The following is a 22,290-nucleotide window of genomic DNA, read 5'->3' on the forward strand; positions in this document are numbered from 1 at the left end:
AGGATATCCAATATACCATGGCTCTTTTGACAGTTTACTCCTTGGTGCATTACACGGCCATGTAACGATAATTAAATGCAGCAGAGACCTTGAATACGCGATTGATGCATTCAGTCAATAACATAGCTTTATAAAGATGCTTGTATTGGAATCTGGCTGACAGTTACACTAATAATTGGTAACCTTCGGTTACTAGTATTCCGTTTCCTCATGTTTATTGTGAACAGAGTTATGGTTGGTTTTAAATGTATTTTGAGATACTGGGCTTTTCCGCATTATAGTAGACTTTCCACATTCCATAAAAAATCAAACAGTTACTCAATACCATTAATACACACTGATCTGCTTACATTACAAACATTATGAAGATTTAACCACAGTTAAATGAAACGACTAAGAATCAAGTGTATGAAAAACAATTAGCACGATAACGGGACACCCTCTTCATTCTACTCATTAAAATTCTTTCTGGAACCATTGTTTCTAGGTGAACAACAAATACGAACAGCTGCAAGAGTGATGATGTTGCTTTGGACAATAATCCTTCTGTCACTCTTTAGAAACAACAAGGGTTAAACAGTACAAGCATAACGTGTGTTATAATATTTATGTAATGCCTCATGTGATGCATCTGTGCCTCAAACATCTTACACACTATGGTGTGGTAAGCAGTGTGATGAAAATGTCTTAAATGACCATATGCATCGTGGGTAATACCACTGGCAACTGCACGTATGCTTGCATATACATTGGTCCGAAATAGCTACGGTAACAGGTGTTTACGGAAACGCGAGAAGCGTCTGACCCAACGCATGTATCTGTGACACCGACACAGAAATGACATAACACCGCATCTTATTGATGTAAACTGCCGAGTGTGGCGTCAAACAAACACATGCTCACGACCTAGTCAGAATTGTACAATCGACTCTGGTTCTACTAGCGATTTTCCATGGATGTGGAAACTGTTTTGGAAACTTTTCACAAGTGCAACAACAAACAGACAAATACACACACACAACATGTAGAAGACAAATCGTTATGGGTGATGGAGGGACAAGAGAAAGCCCAGAAACTCCTGACCCATACATTCTGTCCTGTATGACGAGTCACATATATAGCTTGACCAAGTGCGTTATTAAGGAACCATAAAGACGAGGCTGCATTAATATCTGATATTAATAAACCCTAAAATAATAAACCCTAAAACGAATTTCATTGTTCAGTTATCCGACCATGACCTCCATGACTCCATTGCAGTGGGGAACTACGTTTTTCATTCATAACTGTTTACTACAAATTTACTACGTATGTTCAGTCTCGCTACTACGAGAACAAACCCATGAAATGCTGTCAAATACTAAACGTTACAAACAAACAATTTTTCACACACCGTGTTTATTGATATGAGATTTCAAAAAAGGTAAAAATAAACTCGACTCGATAATGACAAGTGGATCACACATCACTGGCGACAAACGGCTAACAAATCACGGTGCCCACAAACATTGGATTCAGAAGTTGCCGGACAATAACGTAGCTCTAATGCAAAATCATGCAAGTGTCTGGACATATAAATGTACAGAGTGTGAAAAATTAATTTCTGATGTACAACACAGGGAAGTGGGAAATCTGTTGTCTTCGACCCGAAATCAACCTGCCATTCTTCCATGATCGCTTCACGCGTCTTCAATCGTTCCGTCATCTGACGTTGTCCAAACTATATCTACATCCCAATGCATGTCGTACACAAACACAAGCAAAGCCTTGTCTAATAATGCTGTTTACACTATGTTCGGAGGTCCAATATGCGGGGGTAAATTCCACATCAATATTGGCAAGTCTTGTATGCCAGTGGGTGAGACCGAGCCCGTAACAAAAGGTTGCCGTGTTGCTCGTTTTCGTCTCAGTGACGCTTCTGACGGCGAATAACTTTCTCATCAACAATGTTTTCAGTTATGCAATTCTTAAAGCTACGTAAGATGATAAAGATTAAAATTCAATTCAAAATGTGTTTGTATTTTTGTCTTCGTGCAAGAGTAGCTTGTGAATATATCGCGCTCTTTACTTAGTGGCATTACACAGGAAGTTTACGTCCATAGTGCCGTATCACTGTATTCTTAAGCGACTTTGACTTTTAAGTCAAGCGAAATCAGCTGATTTCGTTTTACATGGACTTTGTTGTTTAGAAATAAAAAAACTTAGATACAAATGGAAAATAAAGAAATTAACACACTCGCTCGTGTTTTAATCTCTATATATCTTTAAAATAAAGGAGAGAAAAACGGATATGTCCTCGAGGTCACGAGGCTACGATGTCTTACATAGAGCTGAACAGTCCGTTTTCAACACACAAGTGAGCAGAATCTTTTGTGTGTGATGACATAATGTTCTGATATGCACACTTCATAATTTCTTTTGGAAAAAGTGTTTAGGCCTTTCCATCTCTGCTAAAAGTAGTTTCGATTGTACAGGTATGACTGCATCATGAGCAAATGTTTGTTTGAACAGTATTGAGGCTGTATGACGTTGTTTATATAGGCAAGTCATGTCTAGACCAGACAATTCAGTAGTCATGTAATCATGTAATCGTTTGCCTGGACAAGTCACTTGGTTTGAATCTCGTAGAATCCATTGGTATCCCAAACTGTAGCGCCTTTTCAAACGTATTTACTGGTAAACACATATAAGATGATCCATGACCTGACAAATGACCCCAATTTGCATTCTTGGGAACGACCCACAGAACGATCCACTTGAAACAAGTTCATTTTCCCCGTGCGTTTCACGCATGAATTGTTATAGCACACTCGATTTGGGAACAGGAACAATCCCAACGAATTGAATCAACACAATATACTGAGCAAATATGTTTAGGACCACCGATCCATTTCACGAAGCAAATGACATTTTCCTGGTTTTTTTAAACAAAATTGTTGAATATCTAAAATGCTTGTCAATGCCCCAATCATCTATTTGTCTTCGTCTTAACTAAAAGTTAGCGTGGAATATCAGTATCTTATACCTGAAATTGCAGTCTTATCATTCGAAGGAAAATGCGGTGTTGATTTCGTGTCACGGTTAGCATGTATTGCACGTGCATAATCGTCAAGCTACCTGTAGCAGCCAAGTGTACTCGCCCAATTCGTTGTACCGCCTCTCTTGTCACAAATGCGTTTAGTGCGCAGATCATGTAATATGCGTCTAGCAGTACTAAGGTTTCAATACCTTTTACAGTTCCAGTAAGAATGGGTCATGCGCAGTAGTCATACGTACCTTAGACTCGCAGAAGCGGCGTACTTTCTGAGAAATTCAATAAAATTTCAATATGAGTCATGTGTACAAAAAAGTGAAAAATGAAACGTATAATCGAGAAATATATATTCTTACAGCATAAGAGAATGGTGTTCCGGAAACAAAACCTATGAGAATAATAAAATATCAGTGAACTATTTAGGAGAGGCAGAATGAGTTAAAAGTTACAGTCACTCGGCAATATTTCAGCCACATCGTGACTAAAACTGTTAATACATTATAATGTTATTTTATAAAGTCTGTCAGCAAAGGACAGTAAAACAACTAGTATTACACTGTATGGCATTTAAAGTAGCATATAACTTACAGTTATATACTATGTTGAACATTACAAACTAAAAGCGGACTATAGATCGGCTGTAACTGAAGGTAGATAACCAAACTAGGGACCATGGGGACATATGGTACCTTTGCTACACTCATGGCCCCTAGTTAGATTTATGTGTGAAGACCATTTTCTGGTGTCCCCGCCGTGATATTGCTGGAATATTGCTAAAAAGCGGCGTAAAACTAAACTCACTCACCCACTCCCTAGTTAGATTTTCACCACTACTTCAGGCCCTGGCCATTGAAAGAAACATTAGCTAAAATTTGAAATAAAACCAAATACTACGACTGAAAAAATAGTAAGTGTAAATGCGCTTTGATATAACTCAAATACGAGGATTGAAAAAATAGTAAGTATTAATCCGCTTTGACATAACCTAAATACTACGATTGAAAAAATAGTAAGTGTAAATCCGCTTTGACATAACCCAAATACTACGATTGAAAAATATAGTAAGTATAAATGCGCTTTGACATAACCTAAATACTACGATTGAAAATATAGTAAGTATAAATGCGCTTTGACATAACCCAAATACTACGATTGAAAAAATAGTTAGTATAAATCCGCTATGGCATAACTCAAATACTACGGTTGAAAAAATAGTAAGTATAAATGCGCTTTGACATAACTCAAATACTACGATTGAAAAAATAGTAAGTATAAATGCGCTTTGACATAACTCAAATACTACGACTGAAAATATAGTAAGTATAAATGCGCTTTGACATAACTCAAATACTACGATTGAAAATATAGTAAGTATAAGTGCGCTTTGACATAACCCAAATACTACGACTGAAAATATAGTAAGTATAAATGCGCTTTGACATAACCTAAATACTACGACTGAAAAAATAGTTAGTATAAATCCGCTATGGCATAACTCAAATACTACGGTTGAAAAAATAGTAAGTATAAATGCGCTTTGACATAACTCAAATACTACGATTGAAAAAATGGTAAGTATAAATCCGCTTTGACATAACTCAAATACTACGATTGAAAAAATGGTATGTATAAATCCGCTTATTCCCATAAGAGGACAATGACTTTACATTACTTCACTCCCCTGTGGGGATAAAACCACTGACAATAGCTAATATAAACTACCCATGATGAAATCTGTATCTATATACAAAACGTAGCAATCAAAATCTGGTTATTATATTTCTGTTAAAGATTAAAATATAGTTAACATGAACACTTTCAATAAGCAGGTAAGGTAAAAGCATAACGTTCATTACTTCACCAGCAGAATACATGTAATGAAATCAAACGGTAGTCTTGCATTTGGGGAGCATTAGTTCAGGTATCGTGTACTCAATACCTGCTTGTTTCTGTATCCCAGAGTCTACAGTGGAAAGTCGTTGAAAAGAATCACATTTTATTCATGGAAAAAAAGAGAAAAACAAATATAATTGCATTCCACTAATGGTGATCCAGCTAGACGAATAGAATGAAAAAAACAACACTTGTGATATTCTCGTAAGCGCAGCTTACAAATTCCCTAAAAAACCCACTTGTGATATTCTCGTAAGCGCAGCTTACAAATTCCTTAAAAAAACCCACTTGTGATAATCTCGTAAGTGCAGCTTACAAATTCCCTCAAAAGGAAATATCCTTCCTTTCGGATTGCATCCAGTTTCCCAGGATATCGCCAGACGTGTGGGTTTCGTAATTTCAGCTGTTCTGTAAAAGTGCGAGAAAATTCATGAAGTGTAAATTATTGGTATGTTAACACAGATTCAGCTGAATGTAGGGATTGACGTGCACACACTAATAAGTTGTGTTCAGACATAAGCTAAACAGGCACAGCCTGCGTCTTCAGGTATCCTTCGTGATTGAGTCTATATTCAATTCCAGCAGATTGTGAGTGGATGGATTTAGTGCCACGTTTCAGTCAGCAATATTCCAGCTCTATGGCAGCGGTCAGTAAATAATCGAGTGATCAACAGCAATAGCATCCACGCATTTGGGATACGATGACATGTGTCAATCTGACCCCACGATCCCGTTAGTCTTAGAGAAGCATTGGTTGCTGAAAATCAGTTCAAATCCGATCTTTACGGGTGCAGCCGAGTGTGAACGATTATAACGTTCTAGGATAACACGAAGTAAGACTAAAAAGCTGTTTGTCCGCCATAATTATAATGAAAACCCCGAAATTTACTTTGAAAGTGACTTGGATGCTCTCGGGTGGCTTATGTCGGGTTATTTAATATTTGTGTTGATTTACTCATATGGATAAGTTCTTGAAAGCAATCACATTTGCATATAATGCACCCGTACAGTCATGAGATCATGGTTCCGATATAACCTACACACATGTACCTTTTATTGTCATTTGAAATACCTTCATCATTATTTCGATTCATATCAAAGCCTTATATAACTATACTCTCTGTGTGCCTTGTAATGGTCAAATTGATACCGATTCAATGGAATGCGCCGAAGAATTCTGGATTAGCAGGTAACTTGAAATGTCTGTGGAAAAGTAGATCTCTACGCCATATGTGACCGATTTCACAACCAGTAGTCATGTATCACACAAGTCACACGAGTACTTATTGTATAAATTAAATTTTGGAAATACCATTTAGTTACCGCTGATGAACACTGTGTAATTTCACAATTTTCAGTAAACACGTGCTCAGGATATGAATCGTAGAATGAAGAGGTCTGAGATAGAGGTGTTTACTAACACGAAATACATTGTCAGATACAACCAGTATGTTCCTATTAAACAATGATCTCAATCACGTTAAAGGCCAGGGTTCGATTCATTGCATGGATCCAACATATGGAGCCATTTTTAGTGACCACCGTCGGATACTGCTAAAAGTGGCGTAAAATTCAATTCGCTCACTCACTCACTACTACCAGCGGATTTATACTGTAATTCCCCTCAATGAGTCATGATGTTCTCACCCCTGCCCTTTGATCAGTATGCACCAGATTATCATTGTTACACTCCAGTCAGCATCTACGCAATGCCGTTCTACCTGCCGGGTACCCATTTGCAGAATCATAATGTCCAAAGAGATGGCACACATAATTGGGAAGAAGCGAAGCCCTTGAATTTATCATTCATTTGACTATCATTAGATCTAGAGTTGATCACTATTACTGTCCACAACCAACGTTTCTTACTTTCGCATGATTTTTGAAAGGGATGACGGGCCTCAAACGATTTTCGCTTTATCTGGAGACCACCATCTGTTGCACAATACAATTATCACAAGGCTACGTGTTCAGGGAGACCCAATACTACAGATGGTAGGGGAACATGATATGATACAGTTGTTTATTAGTTTACTTAATCAATACATTTGTATTCTCGCTGTTATAGTCTTCCTGTAGATAGAGAAGTAATGTAACTATATTATCATAAATCTCAACAACACATTCCAGCTTCAAGCTTTTATTTTCAACATAAATTACAATAGACATGTCAGTATTAGGTGGCGTAGGAGGTTGATAACTGTAGTAGTAGTAGTAGTAGCAGCAGCAGTAGCAGCAGCAGCAGCAGTAGTAGTAGTAGTATAGCAGTAGTAGTAGCAGCAGCAGTAGTAGTAGTAGTAGTAGTAGTAGTATTAGCAGTAGTAGTAGCAGCAGCAGCAGTAGTAGTATTAGCAGCAGCAGCAGTAGTAGTATTAGCAGTAGCCGCAGCAGCAGCAGTAGTAGTAGTAGTAGCAGCAGCAGTAGTAGTATTAGCAGTAGTAGTATTAGTAGCAGCAGCAGTAGTAGTACTAGCAGCAGCAGCAGTAGTAGTATTAGCAGCAGCAGCAGCGGCAGTAGTAGTATTAGCAGTAGTAGTAGCAGTAGCAGCAGCAGTAGTAGTATTAGCAGCAGCGGCAGTAGTAGTATTAGCAGCAGCAGCAGCAGTAGCAGTATTAGCAGCAGCAGCAGTAGTAGTATTAGCAGCAGCAGCAGTAGTAGTATTAGCAGCAGCAGTAGTAGTATTAGCAGCAGCAGTAGTAGTAGTACTAGCAGCAGCAGCAGCGGCAGTAGTAGTATTAGCAGCAGCAGTAGTAGTAGTAGCAGTAGTAGTAGCAGTAGCAGCAGCAGTAGTAGTATTAGCAGTAGTAGTAGCAGCAGCAGCAGTAGTAGTATTAGCAGCAGCAGCAGCAGTAGTATTAGCAGCAGCAGCAGCAGTAGTAGTAGCAGTAGCAGCAGCAGCAGTAGTAGTATTAGCAGCAGCTGCAACAGCAGTAGTATTAGTATTAGTGGTAGTAGCAGCAGCAGCAGCGGCAGTAGTAGTAGTAGCAGTAGTAGTACTAGTAGCAGCATCAGTAGTAGCAGTAGCATCAGTAGTAGTAGTTGTCACAGTAGTAGGAGTAGCAGCAGCAGCAGCAGCAGCAGCAGCAGTAGTAGTAGTAGTAGGAGGAGGAGGAGGAGGAGGAGGAGGAGCAGCAGCAGCAGCAGCAGCAGCAGTAGTGGTAATAGTAATTCATGGTAGTAAAAGCATCAGTAGTACTAACAGCAGAAGTCATCAGTTGTAGCCGAAATCGTCGTCCTCGACGTCGTCGTCGTAGTAGTATAATAAGTATCACCAGTAGTACAGTGCGTTTGGGTTCAAATGAGAACGATGAATGATTAAATAGGGATAAGTCCATAAAACATAAATAAGACACATGTTCCTGAAACCCCTGTGCCTAATAGGATCTGAAATCTGACGTTTTATCATCGATTACGGAAATAGTAGTGCAGGATACTATCACATAACAACGTTCTGTTTTCTTTTTCTCAAACGACTGGTTGACCAGCGCCGTCGGGCACTTTAGGTGCAGCTCAGCTCAGTCAGGACACGGACGGTGCTGTTCCACCAGCCGTTTGTCAGCCCTCGGTGTGAAGAGTGAAAATAGAATAATGTTAAATGACAGGTTTTTTTTATAAACAGCCCTTTCTGTGATTGATCACAAAGCGTCAGATTTCACATCCTTTTGGATACGCAAGTTTCAGTACCATGTGTCTCATTTATGTGGTTCTCATTTATCGTTCTCCTTTCAACCCAAATGGACAGTATAAGGGACCTAAAGATGGATAAACACACACACACACACACACACACACACACACACACACACACACACACACACACACACACACACACACATGTGTGTGTATGTCTCTCTCTCTCTTTCTCTCTGTGTGTGTGTATTTATATATATGTGTGTGTGTGTATATATATATATATGCACGTCTTTTCACTAACACTGCAGTTGTGGAACTCTGGACTTGAAAATTTGGCACAGAACTGGACAGGAAAATGTCAGTGGTACCACAACTACAAGCGGCACAGGATCCCAGGCTTTGACTACAGATATGTCGGCGAAAACATGTACTTGTCTCTCAGTAAGTATCACTGTGTGAGTGAGTGAGCTATGGTTTGAGCCCTTTTCAGCAATATTTCAACAATACCACGACAGGGGACACCGAAAATGGGCGTTACACATTACCCATGAGCGGAATCGAACCCGAGTCTTCGGAGTGACGAGTGAGAACTTTAACTACCTGACTAGTAATGAACACTTGTCTGATGCAGCTTGGGTCTGATGATCCCCATAGGTATAATCATTCAGTTTTAACGCCGCTCCTCAAAACAATCAAAACAGAATCACAGGCTGTATGGTAGCACAGATCCAGGAATTTTCAAACCCCACTCGGCCCACATACAGTATTAACATATGAAATATGTATATGAGCTGTTGTGACACAAATGAATAGTCTAAAAATAAGACATCTTTGACATAATTTTTCGATGGACAGTAAATGAATTGAATATTATGCATCATGATGCCTATGCTGTACATAGAAATATTTTCAGAGTATTTTACACGTAATTCGTTATATACTGGACATTTAGGTAGAAAATGAAAATTATCAGTACATATTTAAATTTTATATATCTTACAATAGCGATACTGACGTGGAGTTCCAGCTCTCCGACGAAAATTTGATGGGAAGCTCAATAATTCTTAGTAACCATACCTTGCACCTTGCCTTTTCTATTTTACTTTCAAAAGATAATCTCCTAAAATGAATACAGTTTAACATTTTTATGTACCCACTGGCGGATCCATTTGTGAGTGTGTGTTTGTGTGTGCATTTTGCGTTTTTATGTGTCTGTATGTGTGCGCGCGTGTGTGTTTGTGTGTGTATGTGTCTCTGCATATGAAAATGAATGAAAGCCACATTAAAGTTATTATTTTGTTGCTTTTTCTGTTCGTTGTTTCTTTTTTGTTGTTTTGTATTTGTTTTCAATTTCTTGACGGGGTGGGGATGAGGGGTGGGAGGTATGTTTCAGGGATTGGAAAATTCCTGTGTCCGCCTTTGAAAATACCTGGGTCTGCTCATCTGTTTACCTACCATATTTTCTGTTCTGCCTTTTTGTTCAGTGGCCGTAAAGGTAAATGGTGATTTGTATCTGTGACCATCTCTCAGTTCCAGGCATTTAACATTTCAACTTTACCCAAAATATACAACATAGCTGTAGGAAGTATATGTTTGCACCTGTTCTGCTGAACATCCAGGTCTGAGCGTAATAAAGATTCTGTTCTGTGGAAACCGGTACTCCAGTTTTGAAGTAACACTTTTTTTGTACTGCAGCTTGGATGTACACGACTAGGGCGCTGGATCAGTGGCACAATGAGAAGAAGTTCCTCAGCTCTCAACTGACATGCAGGTCCAGGAGGATGTGTGGTCACTACGTCCAGGTATGTATCCATGGAAACGACATGGTGACTGCAGGAGGCATCGAACGCTCACCATCATATCAACCATTGGTTTGTCTCCTCCAAACATCACTTTTGGTTACCGTCATTATCATGCAGCTGACGGGACTTATAAGCGAGTAACATAGAAAGTGTTACTCGCTTGTATTCGGGGTACATTGATTGGCTCAGCCAATCAGGAAAGGGCTTGTATGTGTGAGGAAAGATACAGAATTATGTGCGATTTTATATATTACCCTAACAGGGCCGAGAGAATACATTTTATGATCAGCTGTTGTCAATTTGGAACCTCTTCTTATGCTTCAAACCGACTACTGAACAAGTCGATAAACATCCGGAACACATGCTTTGTCAATAAGGGCGGTATGATTTACTAAATGATAAATGCATCTACATGATTTTTTGTGTATACGTAATCATGCAAAGTTGGTATAGCAGATCATCAGTATTATCCGCCACATCCACCACACACATCCGCCACATCCGCCACATCCGCCACACACATCCGCCACATCCGCCACATCCGCCACACACATCCGCCACATCCGCCACATCCGCCACACACATCCGCCACATCCGCCACACACATCCGCCACATCCGCCACACACATCCGCCACATCCGCCACACACATCCGCCACATCCGCCACACACATCCGCCACATCCGCCACATCCGCCACATCCGCCACACACCTCCGCCACACACATCCGCCACATCCGCCACATCCGCCACATCCGCCACACACATCCGCCACATCCGCCACATTCGCCACATCCGCCACACACATCCGCCACATCCGCCACACACATCCGCCACACACATCCGCCACACACATCCGCCACACACATCCGCCACATCCGCCACACACATCCGCCACACACATCCGCCACACACATCCGCCACATCCGCCACACACATCCGCCACACACATCCGCCACATCCGCCACATCCGCCACACACACCCGCCACATCCGCCACATCCGCCACACACATCCGCCACATCCGCCACATCCGCCACATCCGCCACACACATCCGCCACACACATCCGCCACATCCGCCACACACATCCGCCACATCCGCCACATCCGCCACACACACCCGCCACATCCGCCACATCCGCCACACACATCCGCCACATCCGCCACACACATCCGCCACATCCGCCACATCCGCCACACACATCCGCCACATCCGCCACACACATCCGCCACATCCGCCACATCCGCCACATCCGCCACATCCGCCACATCCGCCACACACATCCGCCACATCCGCCACACACATCCGCCACATCCGCCACATCGGCCACATCCGCCACACACATCCGCCACATCCGCCACACACATCCGCCACATCCGCCACACACATCCGCCACATCCGCCAGAAACTGACGGAGATACCTCGACAAAGACGATCTCTGGCTGAAGAGTACGCCAATAAGGATATCTTTCATATATGCCCTTGGAATTCATGCGCCATGTTCATTTGTATAAATTGTATAAATTAGTCATGCATTTTCTCAATCAGTCACTTAGTTTATTGCGTGGATTCCATCAGTACATATGCCAAATGTATGAATAAATACGCATAATGTGTAAAATCAACCGATAGCCCATTCATACTTACATGGTGTAACGTATGTTGCATTTGAGATAACAATTACCTGTAAAAGGTTTTATATATTCTAGTGATTATTTTGGTTATGTCCCATCCGGATGGTCTAAGTTAACGCGTATCACGTATTCCACGTGCATTTGTTTCATTGTTCCTAATACTGCGCGTACCCCCTTGTAATACAAACCAATAATATAGAATCTACGATCATTTGTTTAACAACCTTTAACCTAAATTGAATAAAATTCTGAGATTTAAATCATCAGTTGTAAAATTATGAGGATTCGCAATCTTAACTCCGCTTTATTTCATTTACTTTTTTGGTTTGAATAAAAATTCATCGGTACATTTTCGCTGCAAACAGACTAATCTCTTCTTGATACAAATGATCGCATTTCCCACAGGCTAACATAGGCTTCAAGCAATAGACTTTGGCAGGAAGAACTCTTTTAATGGGAATGGCCAGACACCAATTCTAAAAAACTGTTTTGCCAGGGATGTCAACAAAGACACCATCTTGATTTTAAATTTGAATTCAATTTCTTTCTTACAGATGGTGTGGTACAACACAGAAACAGTGGGGTGTTCTGTACGATACTGCAAGAAAATGGGGTTCTCGAGATGGGTACGGGATGGTTTCTTCATGGTCTGTGACTATGGGCCACTGTGAGTACTGTGCACTTTGTATGCATTATGTCGACTCGGGATATATTGAAAAAACTCTTGGTGCTCCTTGAATTGTGAAGTCCTTTGCGTATCCTAATAGACTTCAGCCCGAGCCCTCAGATATCTGGCTTGTGGTAGTCGATCTTTCAACGTCATACATGAAGTAATAAGTTCTCAAAAACCGATGAAAACGAAGACAAAAATTTCTTATACAGAATCGTAACATTAAGCTCTCTTGAAATACATGTCTATAGATATTTGGCTTTAAAAGCGAACAACAAATAATATTCTTGTATAGAAATACCGAGTTCTATATCTACCTTCCTTAAGCCGCCACTGAGCTGGAATATAGCTGAGCGCAGTGTTAAGCAATAAACCAACACATCTTCCTTGAGATTTCTAAATGCATTTAGTTGATTGATTAATTAATATATGTACATTTAGAACATATGAGGTGGCATTACTTATTTTCAGAAATCCATTCCGCTGTTTGACCGTTTACATCGAATTTGTTTCGTCGGATTAACGAAAGTGTATGTCTCTGACTCTCCGTCCACATTTCATGGAGAATGCAACCGAACTGTTGTTCTTACAATTTCAAACACGACTTATTTATTTTGTGTTTGAATGAACGTAAGCAAGAGTCAAGGTTAGGATTTCACAGTTACTTTTGTCTTGCATTGGAAATATTTATCAGAAAGCATATAAAGGCACAACTGGACCTTACAGGGGAAACACCCGTGGGGTTCCGCTGTTCAAGAAGGGCAAACCGTGTTCTGAGTGTCCACATGGTAGAGTCTGTGTCAACAAGCTATGTGGTGAGTGATGATATTGATTTAGAATGTATAACGCTACACACAGTGCTTCGCCATACCCTTTAAACGTCTTCTGTAATGTCTTTCGTTTCTTTGTTGTTTACCGCCTCACTCAGCAGTGTTAATGCTATATGGTGTCAGTCTGTAATCGAGTCTGGACCAGACAACCCTGTGACCACTGTCATGAGCATCGACCTACAAAGATGGGATACGATGACGTGTCAACCAAGCCAGCCAGTCTAACCACCTGATCCCGTTACTTGTCTCTGAGCAAGACTGACTGACTGTCAGTATGCGACACGCATACATAAATAATGAATACAACCGAACCTTTCAGGAAACTCGTTATACATAAAAGACCTGAAAACATATGTGTTAGTCGTCTTGGAGTTCACATTTCTGAGTAAGCATTGTCAAACCCCCCCCCCCCCCCCCCCAACACACACCCCCAAAAAAACCCAAAAAAAACAAAAACAAAGCAAAACAATTAATTACAATAAATAAATATGAAAAAAAACCACCCAACACACCACCCCACAACTCTGTTTTTTTTATCACGTTTGTAAACAGTAGATATAAACATGAACGCTTATGTTTATTAGATTTCCTGTTTTCATACGTTTCTTTTGCCGTTCGGTATTATCGATCATCGATCGCATCCATCAAACCTAGCCTCATCCTCAGATTGCAGAAAAACCTAAATGTCACCTAAAAATGTCGCAGCTTTGACCCACTGTGTGTATAGATTACTTGACTTATTCATCCACACTTTCTTCTTTAGCTCTTCCGAACTGCAATAACATCAAATGCCAAAATGGCGGCCAGTTGGTCCAAGATGTCTGCATGTGTAACTGTACGAGCACTGGCTATGAAGGGGAAACATGTCAGACAAGAATAACCGGTGAGGATGAAGGCTCTGACAATGGAGGAAGTCTTGGCCGTGACCTTAGTGGAGACTCTGTGAATTGGGGAATGCCTGACAGTGGCGGGAGAAAGTTTGTTCCTTCCTTTCTGATCAAGTCTGTTTGCATGTGCTTTGTCGTAACCACCCTGTTTCCACAAGGGTAAATCCCCAGCATGTATATTATATGGTGTGGGAATACGAACAACATTGCGCATGTACTCTGTTTTCTTACCTTCTTTTATTTATGCCTGTACAGATTACTTTTTATTTCAGTTGTTTTTTCTGAATTTGCGTTTGACTTCTTAACCTAAATCCAGCATATTTGCATGTTCCATCTTACGTTAGTGACCCCCTTGAGTGTGTAGATGAGTGAATTTGTTCAATGTGTGTTGAATTTGAATATTTAGTCCTATATTTCGAGTCGGTTTTCATGTTTTTGCTCCCGAACAGCATACATCATCGGTTTAGGTGAGGTGTTAGCCTAGCTACTGAGGTGAGATAACTATTCGTATAAAGCGAGTTTATACTGTGAATGTAGCGACTGAGGTGAGATAACTATTCGTATAAAGCGAGTTTATACTGTGAATGTAGGTCACACTTCAAATACGATAAAGTAGTAGAATGTAGCATGATGAGGCTTGGTGACAGTCAGCAATAGATTGAACATTCTCGCACAAGCGTCATATAGTGTTTTCTTCCGTTATCGAGCACAATTTAACCGTTGTCACATCCTGTTATGTTCCTACCTAAGTATGAGTAATGGTCACATCGTAATTTTGAAGCGTACATACATGATGGTTTGGATGTATGATCCACCTTGTCCCCAAGGCAGACTTATTTGCGATGCAACCATAACGAATGAATGCTTTAGTAATATTATCCCCTTGTAATATGGGATACTTTCTGTTCTTAGGCCACTGCGATTAACAATGTTTTCTGATAATGGAAATCTCTTAATATGACTACCTTCACAGCATCAAACTCGCAAGTATCGTCCGTATCTATATACATGTAAACAGATTCAATAGCCGATGAATTTTCAGTTCAAATATACATGTCTCAAGAAACGACGATTCAGCAGTCATTTTGGCTTTGTCAAAAATGACAGTATTTTTACCCACACCATTGCATCAATTGTTCAATGATTTCTGTTCACATGCATGAAATTGTCGTGTATCTGGTGATATATATTACGTCCGACGATCGGTCTATCTTGTCACCGTGATACAATTTTATTTGTTCGGTTTATCAAATGTTGCATTTGTCATTTCTTCTTTAATCAGCATTTTTATATTGCATTGTCTTCGTAAATAAAATATTTATACATTTTTAGCTCATTTTAGACAATATCTGTGAAATTCTATATGTTTTATAGTCCTTCGTTGACTGATTCTTGAAAATTTTTAACCATGAACTGTATATTAATATACTTATCCTACCCCACGGTATGCCCCTCTCTTCTTCCTCTACCACCATGTGAGGAAACATGCTGTAGGCTAGGTTGACTCAGATTTCTGGCTTCTGACACCTGAACTCTGCCCCCACTCCATGGCAGAATCTGTCAGTCATTCCTGTAAGCATGCAGATCGCTCAGCCTGCTCCGCTCATTCCCTTCTTGGAGCGTTCCGCTTTCTGTGATGAGGGGCAGGTCGGATGGATATCCATCGCGTGAAATAAGATAAGGACACAAATAATTTATGGTTGAAATTTCCACGTTTTATCCTGTGTCAACTCGCAACCATTAGATCGCATAACACAAGGAATCCACGAGTAAGCACGATGAGAAAGCACTCCCGATATGCTAAACCATATGGCTTATACAGCACAAAATCCCCACGGAGTGGACGCTCCCGAATTAATCTGATTTTCAGCCACCACGTTTGACAAGGAAAGGGCGCTGTTTGGCAAGTAGATCCCGCCTCCTAGCGATTATGAAGTAGCCTTTGGGAATTATAGTCAAAGACCTTAAGCTGGACAACTCTTGCTTCGAAACCATCACCCACAGACACACGCTGGAAGGCGGTGAAAAGGAGAGTAACCAATAGACTAACAGCTAGTCTCTGAAATGAACATATTTTACTGAAGAAACGACGTTCATAGTGAAAAGAAATTAATATAATGAAATGGAGCCATGAGACTTTCTTCATTTTCAGAAGCTATGGAAATCTAGACTTGCCATATTTTCTACACTTGCGTGGGCTTTCTTGGATATATATACTTCAGGGTCTGTACGACAGACTAGGTTGCCCAACTCGTTCAACGTTCGGTACCCATTCCCCTGGTGAACCAAAGTAAACGGCCATAGGGGCGGAAGGCTTCGAAAATCACGTAGGTAATCAGGAATCAACATTTCACTGACGCAGTTGTTCGAAGCGTAGAGGTCAGTAAGGGGACTGTCGATCATCTCTGCATGTAGCACAAACAGTGCTTCTGTCTGTCAGGTCATGGCTATGACAGTGCCTACACGCCCTACCTCCCTAGGTGAGGTGATCTATGCCCAGGTGAAAATAATACCAAGATAAGGATAACATCTATATATTTTTGAGATACACAGAACCGGACCGATGCAAAGGAAGGATATTGCTTCTCATATGCATGTGCGGGTTGACGACAGTTGCTGCGTTAGTACCTGAGGATCGAATTGACGTATCCCTTCCGTGTCGGTGACGGGGAGATCCCGCGTGTAGTCAGATCTTTAAAAAACCCATCATCCATCCATGATGGCTTGGGGGGAACAGTTCCAGTGGAGCGCCATGGTAGAGGCCAAAACCCAGGTCTCATGAGGGTGTGCCGTGAGAGACTCTTGACGTGGAGGCAGTAGACAGTGGTTTAAAAAAATCTCTTGCGCAATCTGCGCCTATTCTTGGAAGCAGTTCAATATGTGAACACATTCAAGTGCATGTCCAGAGTATGAACGCAAGCTTCACATCCACATTGAGTACATGAACACACGCATCAAATGCACGTCTAATATATGAACACACACATCAAATTCACGCCCTTCACGTGCACCATTCATATATTAGCATACACACAACCTTCAGTTTTCGTGGGGACACTACCTTCACTCGTGTGTTCCAGATGTGAACACACCCTTCATGTTAACACTGAATATGGGTGTACATGCATCATCTAAACGTTCAGTATGTGAACACGCATTATCTTTTCGTTGAATATTCAGTAAACGCAGCCATCATGCACACGTAGAAGATGTAAGCACACTGTATGTACACGATCAGTGTGTGGACACACTTTTCACATTCAAGTTCATTATGTGAACACGCGCATCATGCATATATATATATATATATATATATGCATGATGCGCGCGCGCGTGTGTGTGTGTATGTATGTATATATATATATATATATATATATATATATATATATATATGTGTGTGTGTGTGTGTGTGTGTGTGTGTGTGTGTGTGTGTGTGTGTAACCCGATGCATTATTTACAAGACCATATAAACTCGCTCACTATTATGTGAACGATCAGTGTGTGAACCAATATATCATTATGTGAACACGTCCAGCATATGAACGCACGCATTATGAGCACGTCCAATATATCAGCATAGCTATCATCTACACGTCAAATACGTGAGCACATGTACCATGAACATGTCTACAAATCGCTTCGGTGACAATACACGTAACACACACAACGCGCAGCATGTGCTTGCGTGCTTGTGAAACCACTCTGTATCTCGTCAAGTACTCACCTGTCGTCAGGTGCACGTTCTGTAGCATGAATTATTACATGTTTGTACTGATACTGTACTGCAACAGAATAAATTTGCAAATTTGTTATGTAAAAACTGCTACAGCATTTTAGTTCTGTTACCTATGATACAGTGTATTTATATATGTTTTTATGTTGTAGGTTAATACACCACATGGCATGCTGAGTCCATCATTCCCACGAAGATGCTGATTATGTATATGATACCACATTTATCTATCATTCGCGTTCTCTGCTCGACAAATATAACTGTTTTTAGTTACACTTTCGTTAATTACACAATGATTTCATAGCATATATGTATTCCGTCTGGCACATCATTACACCTGACTGGCAGGTTTCTGTCCAAATGTAACAAATGTTCCATTTTTGAATGACACGTTCATGTTTGGGATTCAAGTACTATTTTGGGTGAAAACACGCACTTTCGACTTTACTAAGACAGCGTGATCCCATCTAGAACACACGACCCCACGGCATTGTGTCATCATAGGTTTGGGCCTCGTGAGGCGTGTCTTTTTAACAGTCTCCAGTTTGGACATGGTGTTTGGACGGTTGTGCAGTGTCTTGCTTAAAGTTTCATTAACCCCAAAGTTGCCTCTATTCATCATATAAACTTTGTATCTGTGTCATAAACAGATTGAATATTCATTCGGCCTAACTGTAGACTAAATATGTTAACATATATTTGTTAAATCCACATTAGATCCCCCTTCATAAATAAACATGTTGTTTCTGTTTCTTTATAACTATCACTGTCCAGTCTTTTGTTTTTACTTAAATTTTGTAGCTGCCATCTCCGCTTATGTCCCTCTTCAGTTGTTGTCATTTGTATTCACTAAGCAAGACCATTATCTACTTAATATATAACTCCAACCTTCGAGTCTAAACTATTGTAATTTGATCGGATGCTGGTATTTACATTAAAATGAAGACTGGTAGGCCACGGGATGAGCACATTATTTCTCAAGCAGTCACATACGACAACGATATAAGCAGAAACGTCACATTTGAAGAACAAACAATAATGCTCTGATGAATCCTGTCTTCATGAGAATGTAAAGATCAACATTCACAGGTACATAAATTTCTCAAACAAGCATTTAACATGATCATCTGTAATACCTCTTCGCATTGAAAGAATAAAGACACTGAAAATCACACCAATCCTGTTTTTATTGACATTTGAGTTTAAATACTTTTTGTATAATATTCCTACAGGTTAGTCTCTAAGGCTGTTATCTCTATCAGGTTACATTGGATAGAATTCAGGGTAAAATGGAGTACGCGGGGAATATATTCGACAAATCCACACAACAAAAGTCGATAACATGTGTTTGTAGATCCCTCACGCACGGCTGACAGCCGGTGATCGCGGAGAGATGGGCTAATGCTGTATCATTTGTGGCACACGTCATCAGAATATGCAAAGGTTTTGTCAGTTGGTAACCTGAAAAAAAACACGAGAATTTGTGGTACATGTTCCAAAAGCGGGAATTGCATTGGAATATCTTGACACTAAGCCGTCAGATTTTGAATCTCCTCCTCATGTCTTCCACAAACCTTTGTGACACATTTACTGACGGTTATAACCTGTCAATCAACCTACGAACAACATTTTGTGTTCTTCATATTTTGTGAAAAACCAACATACCGGACTTGAGCTGTACGTATATTGCTCGACCTGAAGGAACATAAAATACGATCCAATGCATACACGATATGGCTGAACCAATGGGATTTGTTGTTGATTTGTTATTCAACGCCGCAATCGGATTGTCTGATTCAGTCTCGATTATTTACGTACCAACGCCTTAGAGCTGGAATGTGAGTGTGACGTAAAACTAAATTCACACACCATGTTTCTATTATCCTTCTTTAAGCATGCAAATTTAGAAGCGTCTGTAAAATAACACATGAAATTCGAAACAAGGCCCACTGTCCGAGACGTTTACGTAAAGCTACAGGTATATCGTTATATCGACAAGCAAGTGAAAATGCGGCCTAGTCATGTGTATACATTTTATATATGATGTAAACCTCTGCTATGCCAATACACAACCACTCCCCCACCACACCCCTCCTTCTACACACACAGATACACACGCACACCTGCTAACATATCTCTTAAATTCGTGTCCATTCTTTCTAACCGTCGAACGCTACACGTTCAGCGAAGATCTATCAATCAATACTTGAATTGTATTGATCCATGTTTATTAGCAACAACAGAAGGGGGAAGCAGTTTTGTAAGCACTCTACTCCTTAATTGGCGGCAACGTTTACTCAGGAGTGTAAGATTCCTTTGTCATGAGGTTTTATATCAATTCATTAACGTGTACCCGCATATCATGTGTCTTTATATCTGATATAAGGTCTAGCCACATGTCTCTTAAATACACATTGGGACGTGTTTACTCCAACTAGAATGATATCTTTTGTTGATATCTTTTTATGATTCTTGCTTCACATTTACAAACTGCAGTGTGATATTCTGTCAGTTTTGCGTTTAAGCATCTATGTATTTACATAGTGATCAATTGAATTTTTTTTATAGATTCAAAGCTCTGCCACCAGAAATAGGATTGATATCACTATTTCAAAAGAGCAACTAAATCTTTCGAAGCTTGATTTTATGTGTAGCATGAAATTCCGACGTATTCAGTCATTCACGTATGACAGGATATCGACGAGCCCCGTAGATGTAAACAACAATGTTTGCTGAAAAACCCCATGTGCTAGAACGTATATACCAGGAAAAAGGCAGTCGCGCCACCTACATGTACATGTGCCGTCATAGGCGGATCCAGAGGGGGTGGGGATAGTACAGGGACACGCACTCCCCTTTACCCTCCCGTCCCTTCTCGTGCACCCCTCGCCCTGTCTAAAAACTCCATATCCGCCCCTACTGCACAGTATCATTCCTGCCTTTGACACTTTCAAGTATAGTCGAGTAATCATCACTGCGCACCACTGGTCCTGTCAGTTCCACTTGCTTCCATTAATATTTACAAATTGTATGATATGTGTAAAATGGGAACTGGTTCGGACATTGAAAGTTTCCAATGTGTTCACGTTCTTTAGTTTAGAGTAAGATCGGGAGAATATTCTTGTTAGTCCCGACAGAGTGTTTTGCCGAACTAGTTGGGCATTCGGTGTTCCATATGACAAAGTTTATTCAATTGTAAACAAAACAATGCATATAGAGGGCGTCACATACACCATACTAGTCTGCACTAATCAAAACTCCTTCATAACTCTCTGCATAGGGGGTTTGGAGGGAGGGGAGGAGGTGTGGAAGGTTGAACCTGACTGCACTTCTTAAGCAGTGAATATTTCTTACTGCACTCTTCATATTTTTCTCACGTCTATAGACAAATAATTCTCAAAACACAACAACCGCCTTCATTGTCGTGTTCCTGTGTAGTTGAGTCAACAAGATGGCGTCATCATTGACAGCAAATGCTGCTCTGCACCGTCTCGGCACAGACTGGTTAAGTCGACGAAATAGCTCCTGCCACCAGTTGTGAAAGTGTTTGGGGCGTAGTTTGACGGTGACGTTCATCCCATAGGTTTCTATTTGGGTATAAGTCTGGAGCTCGGAAAGACCATGGCAAGACACGGACGTTCGAATTGGCAAGGTAGTGGACCGTGACGGGTGCTGTGTGCGAAGAAGTGTTGTCATACTGTAAGAACTCCCTCTGTTGTACCGATGTGGTGTGGAATTCCTCTGAACCAGCACTATATCAGATCTTTGCTCACCCCACACCATGACTTCTCCTTCACCGAATCTGTCGGTGATGTAATTCGGGACAAAATGTTCATTTCTCCGTCGGTAAACACGTTGTCTTCCATCTCGCCGGAGAAGAAGAAAGCGTGATTCATCACTGAACCAGATCCGTCTCCAGTTTTTTTCAGGTTCCTTTTCCCGTGTCTACGACGCCATCGCAAGCGATTGCACCGACATAAGTATCTCAATCATGGGCGACTACTGAACTTGTTGGTCGAGTCCCCACTTTCCGAAATCGATTTCTTACAGTTTGGTCGGAAATTCGTCTCAAACCAGGGATACGTTGTCCAGTCTCGAAGGCTATGGTAGGACGACGACGCCAGTGAGTAGTCCGGATGTAGTGGCCCTGAGCCTGGGTGGTAACTCTTGGACGG

The 22,290-nt window shown here is 40.7% G+C and overlaps 1 protein-coding gene across 1 annotated transcript in view; it reads left to right on the forward strand.

The window, feature by feature from the left end:
- Positions 1 to 19,287, forward strand: part of LOC137259056 (GLIPR1-like protein 1) — a 32,147-nt gene extending 12,860 nt beyond the window's left edge. The window contains exons 2-7 of the mRNA XM_067796766.1: positions 8,869 to 9,001; positions 10,256 to 10,362; positions 12,550 to 12,662; positions 13,392 to 13,480; positions 14,259 to 14,378; positions 18,268 to 19,287. Coding sequence (XP_067652867.1) covers positions 8,869 to 9,001; positions 10,256 to 10,362; positions 12,550 to 12,662; positions 13,392 to 13,480; positions 14,259 to 14,378; positions 18,268 to 18,272 — 567 coding nt within the window. The 3' untranslated portion in view covers positions 18,273 to 19,287. The remainder of the gene's footprint in view (positions 1 to 8,868; positions 9,002 to 10,255; positions 10,363 to 12,549; positions 12,663 to 13,391; positions 13,481 to 14,258; positions 14,379 to 18,267) is intronic.
- Positions 19,288 to 22,290: the final 3,003 nt, after the last annotated feature.

Source organism: Haliotis asinina, chromosome 12 (genome assembly GCF_037392515.1).
Source record: "Haliotis asinina isolate JCU_RB_2024 chromosome 12, JCU_Hal_asi_v2, whole genome shotgun sequence".
NCBI lineage: Eukaryota > Metazoa > Mollusca > Gastropoda > Lepetellida > Haliotidae > Haliotis > Haliotis asinina.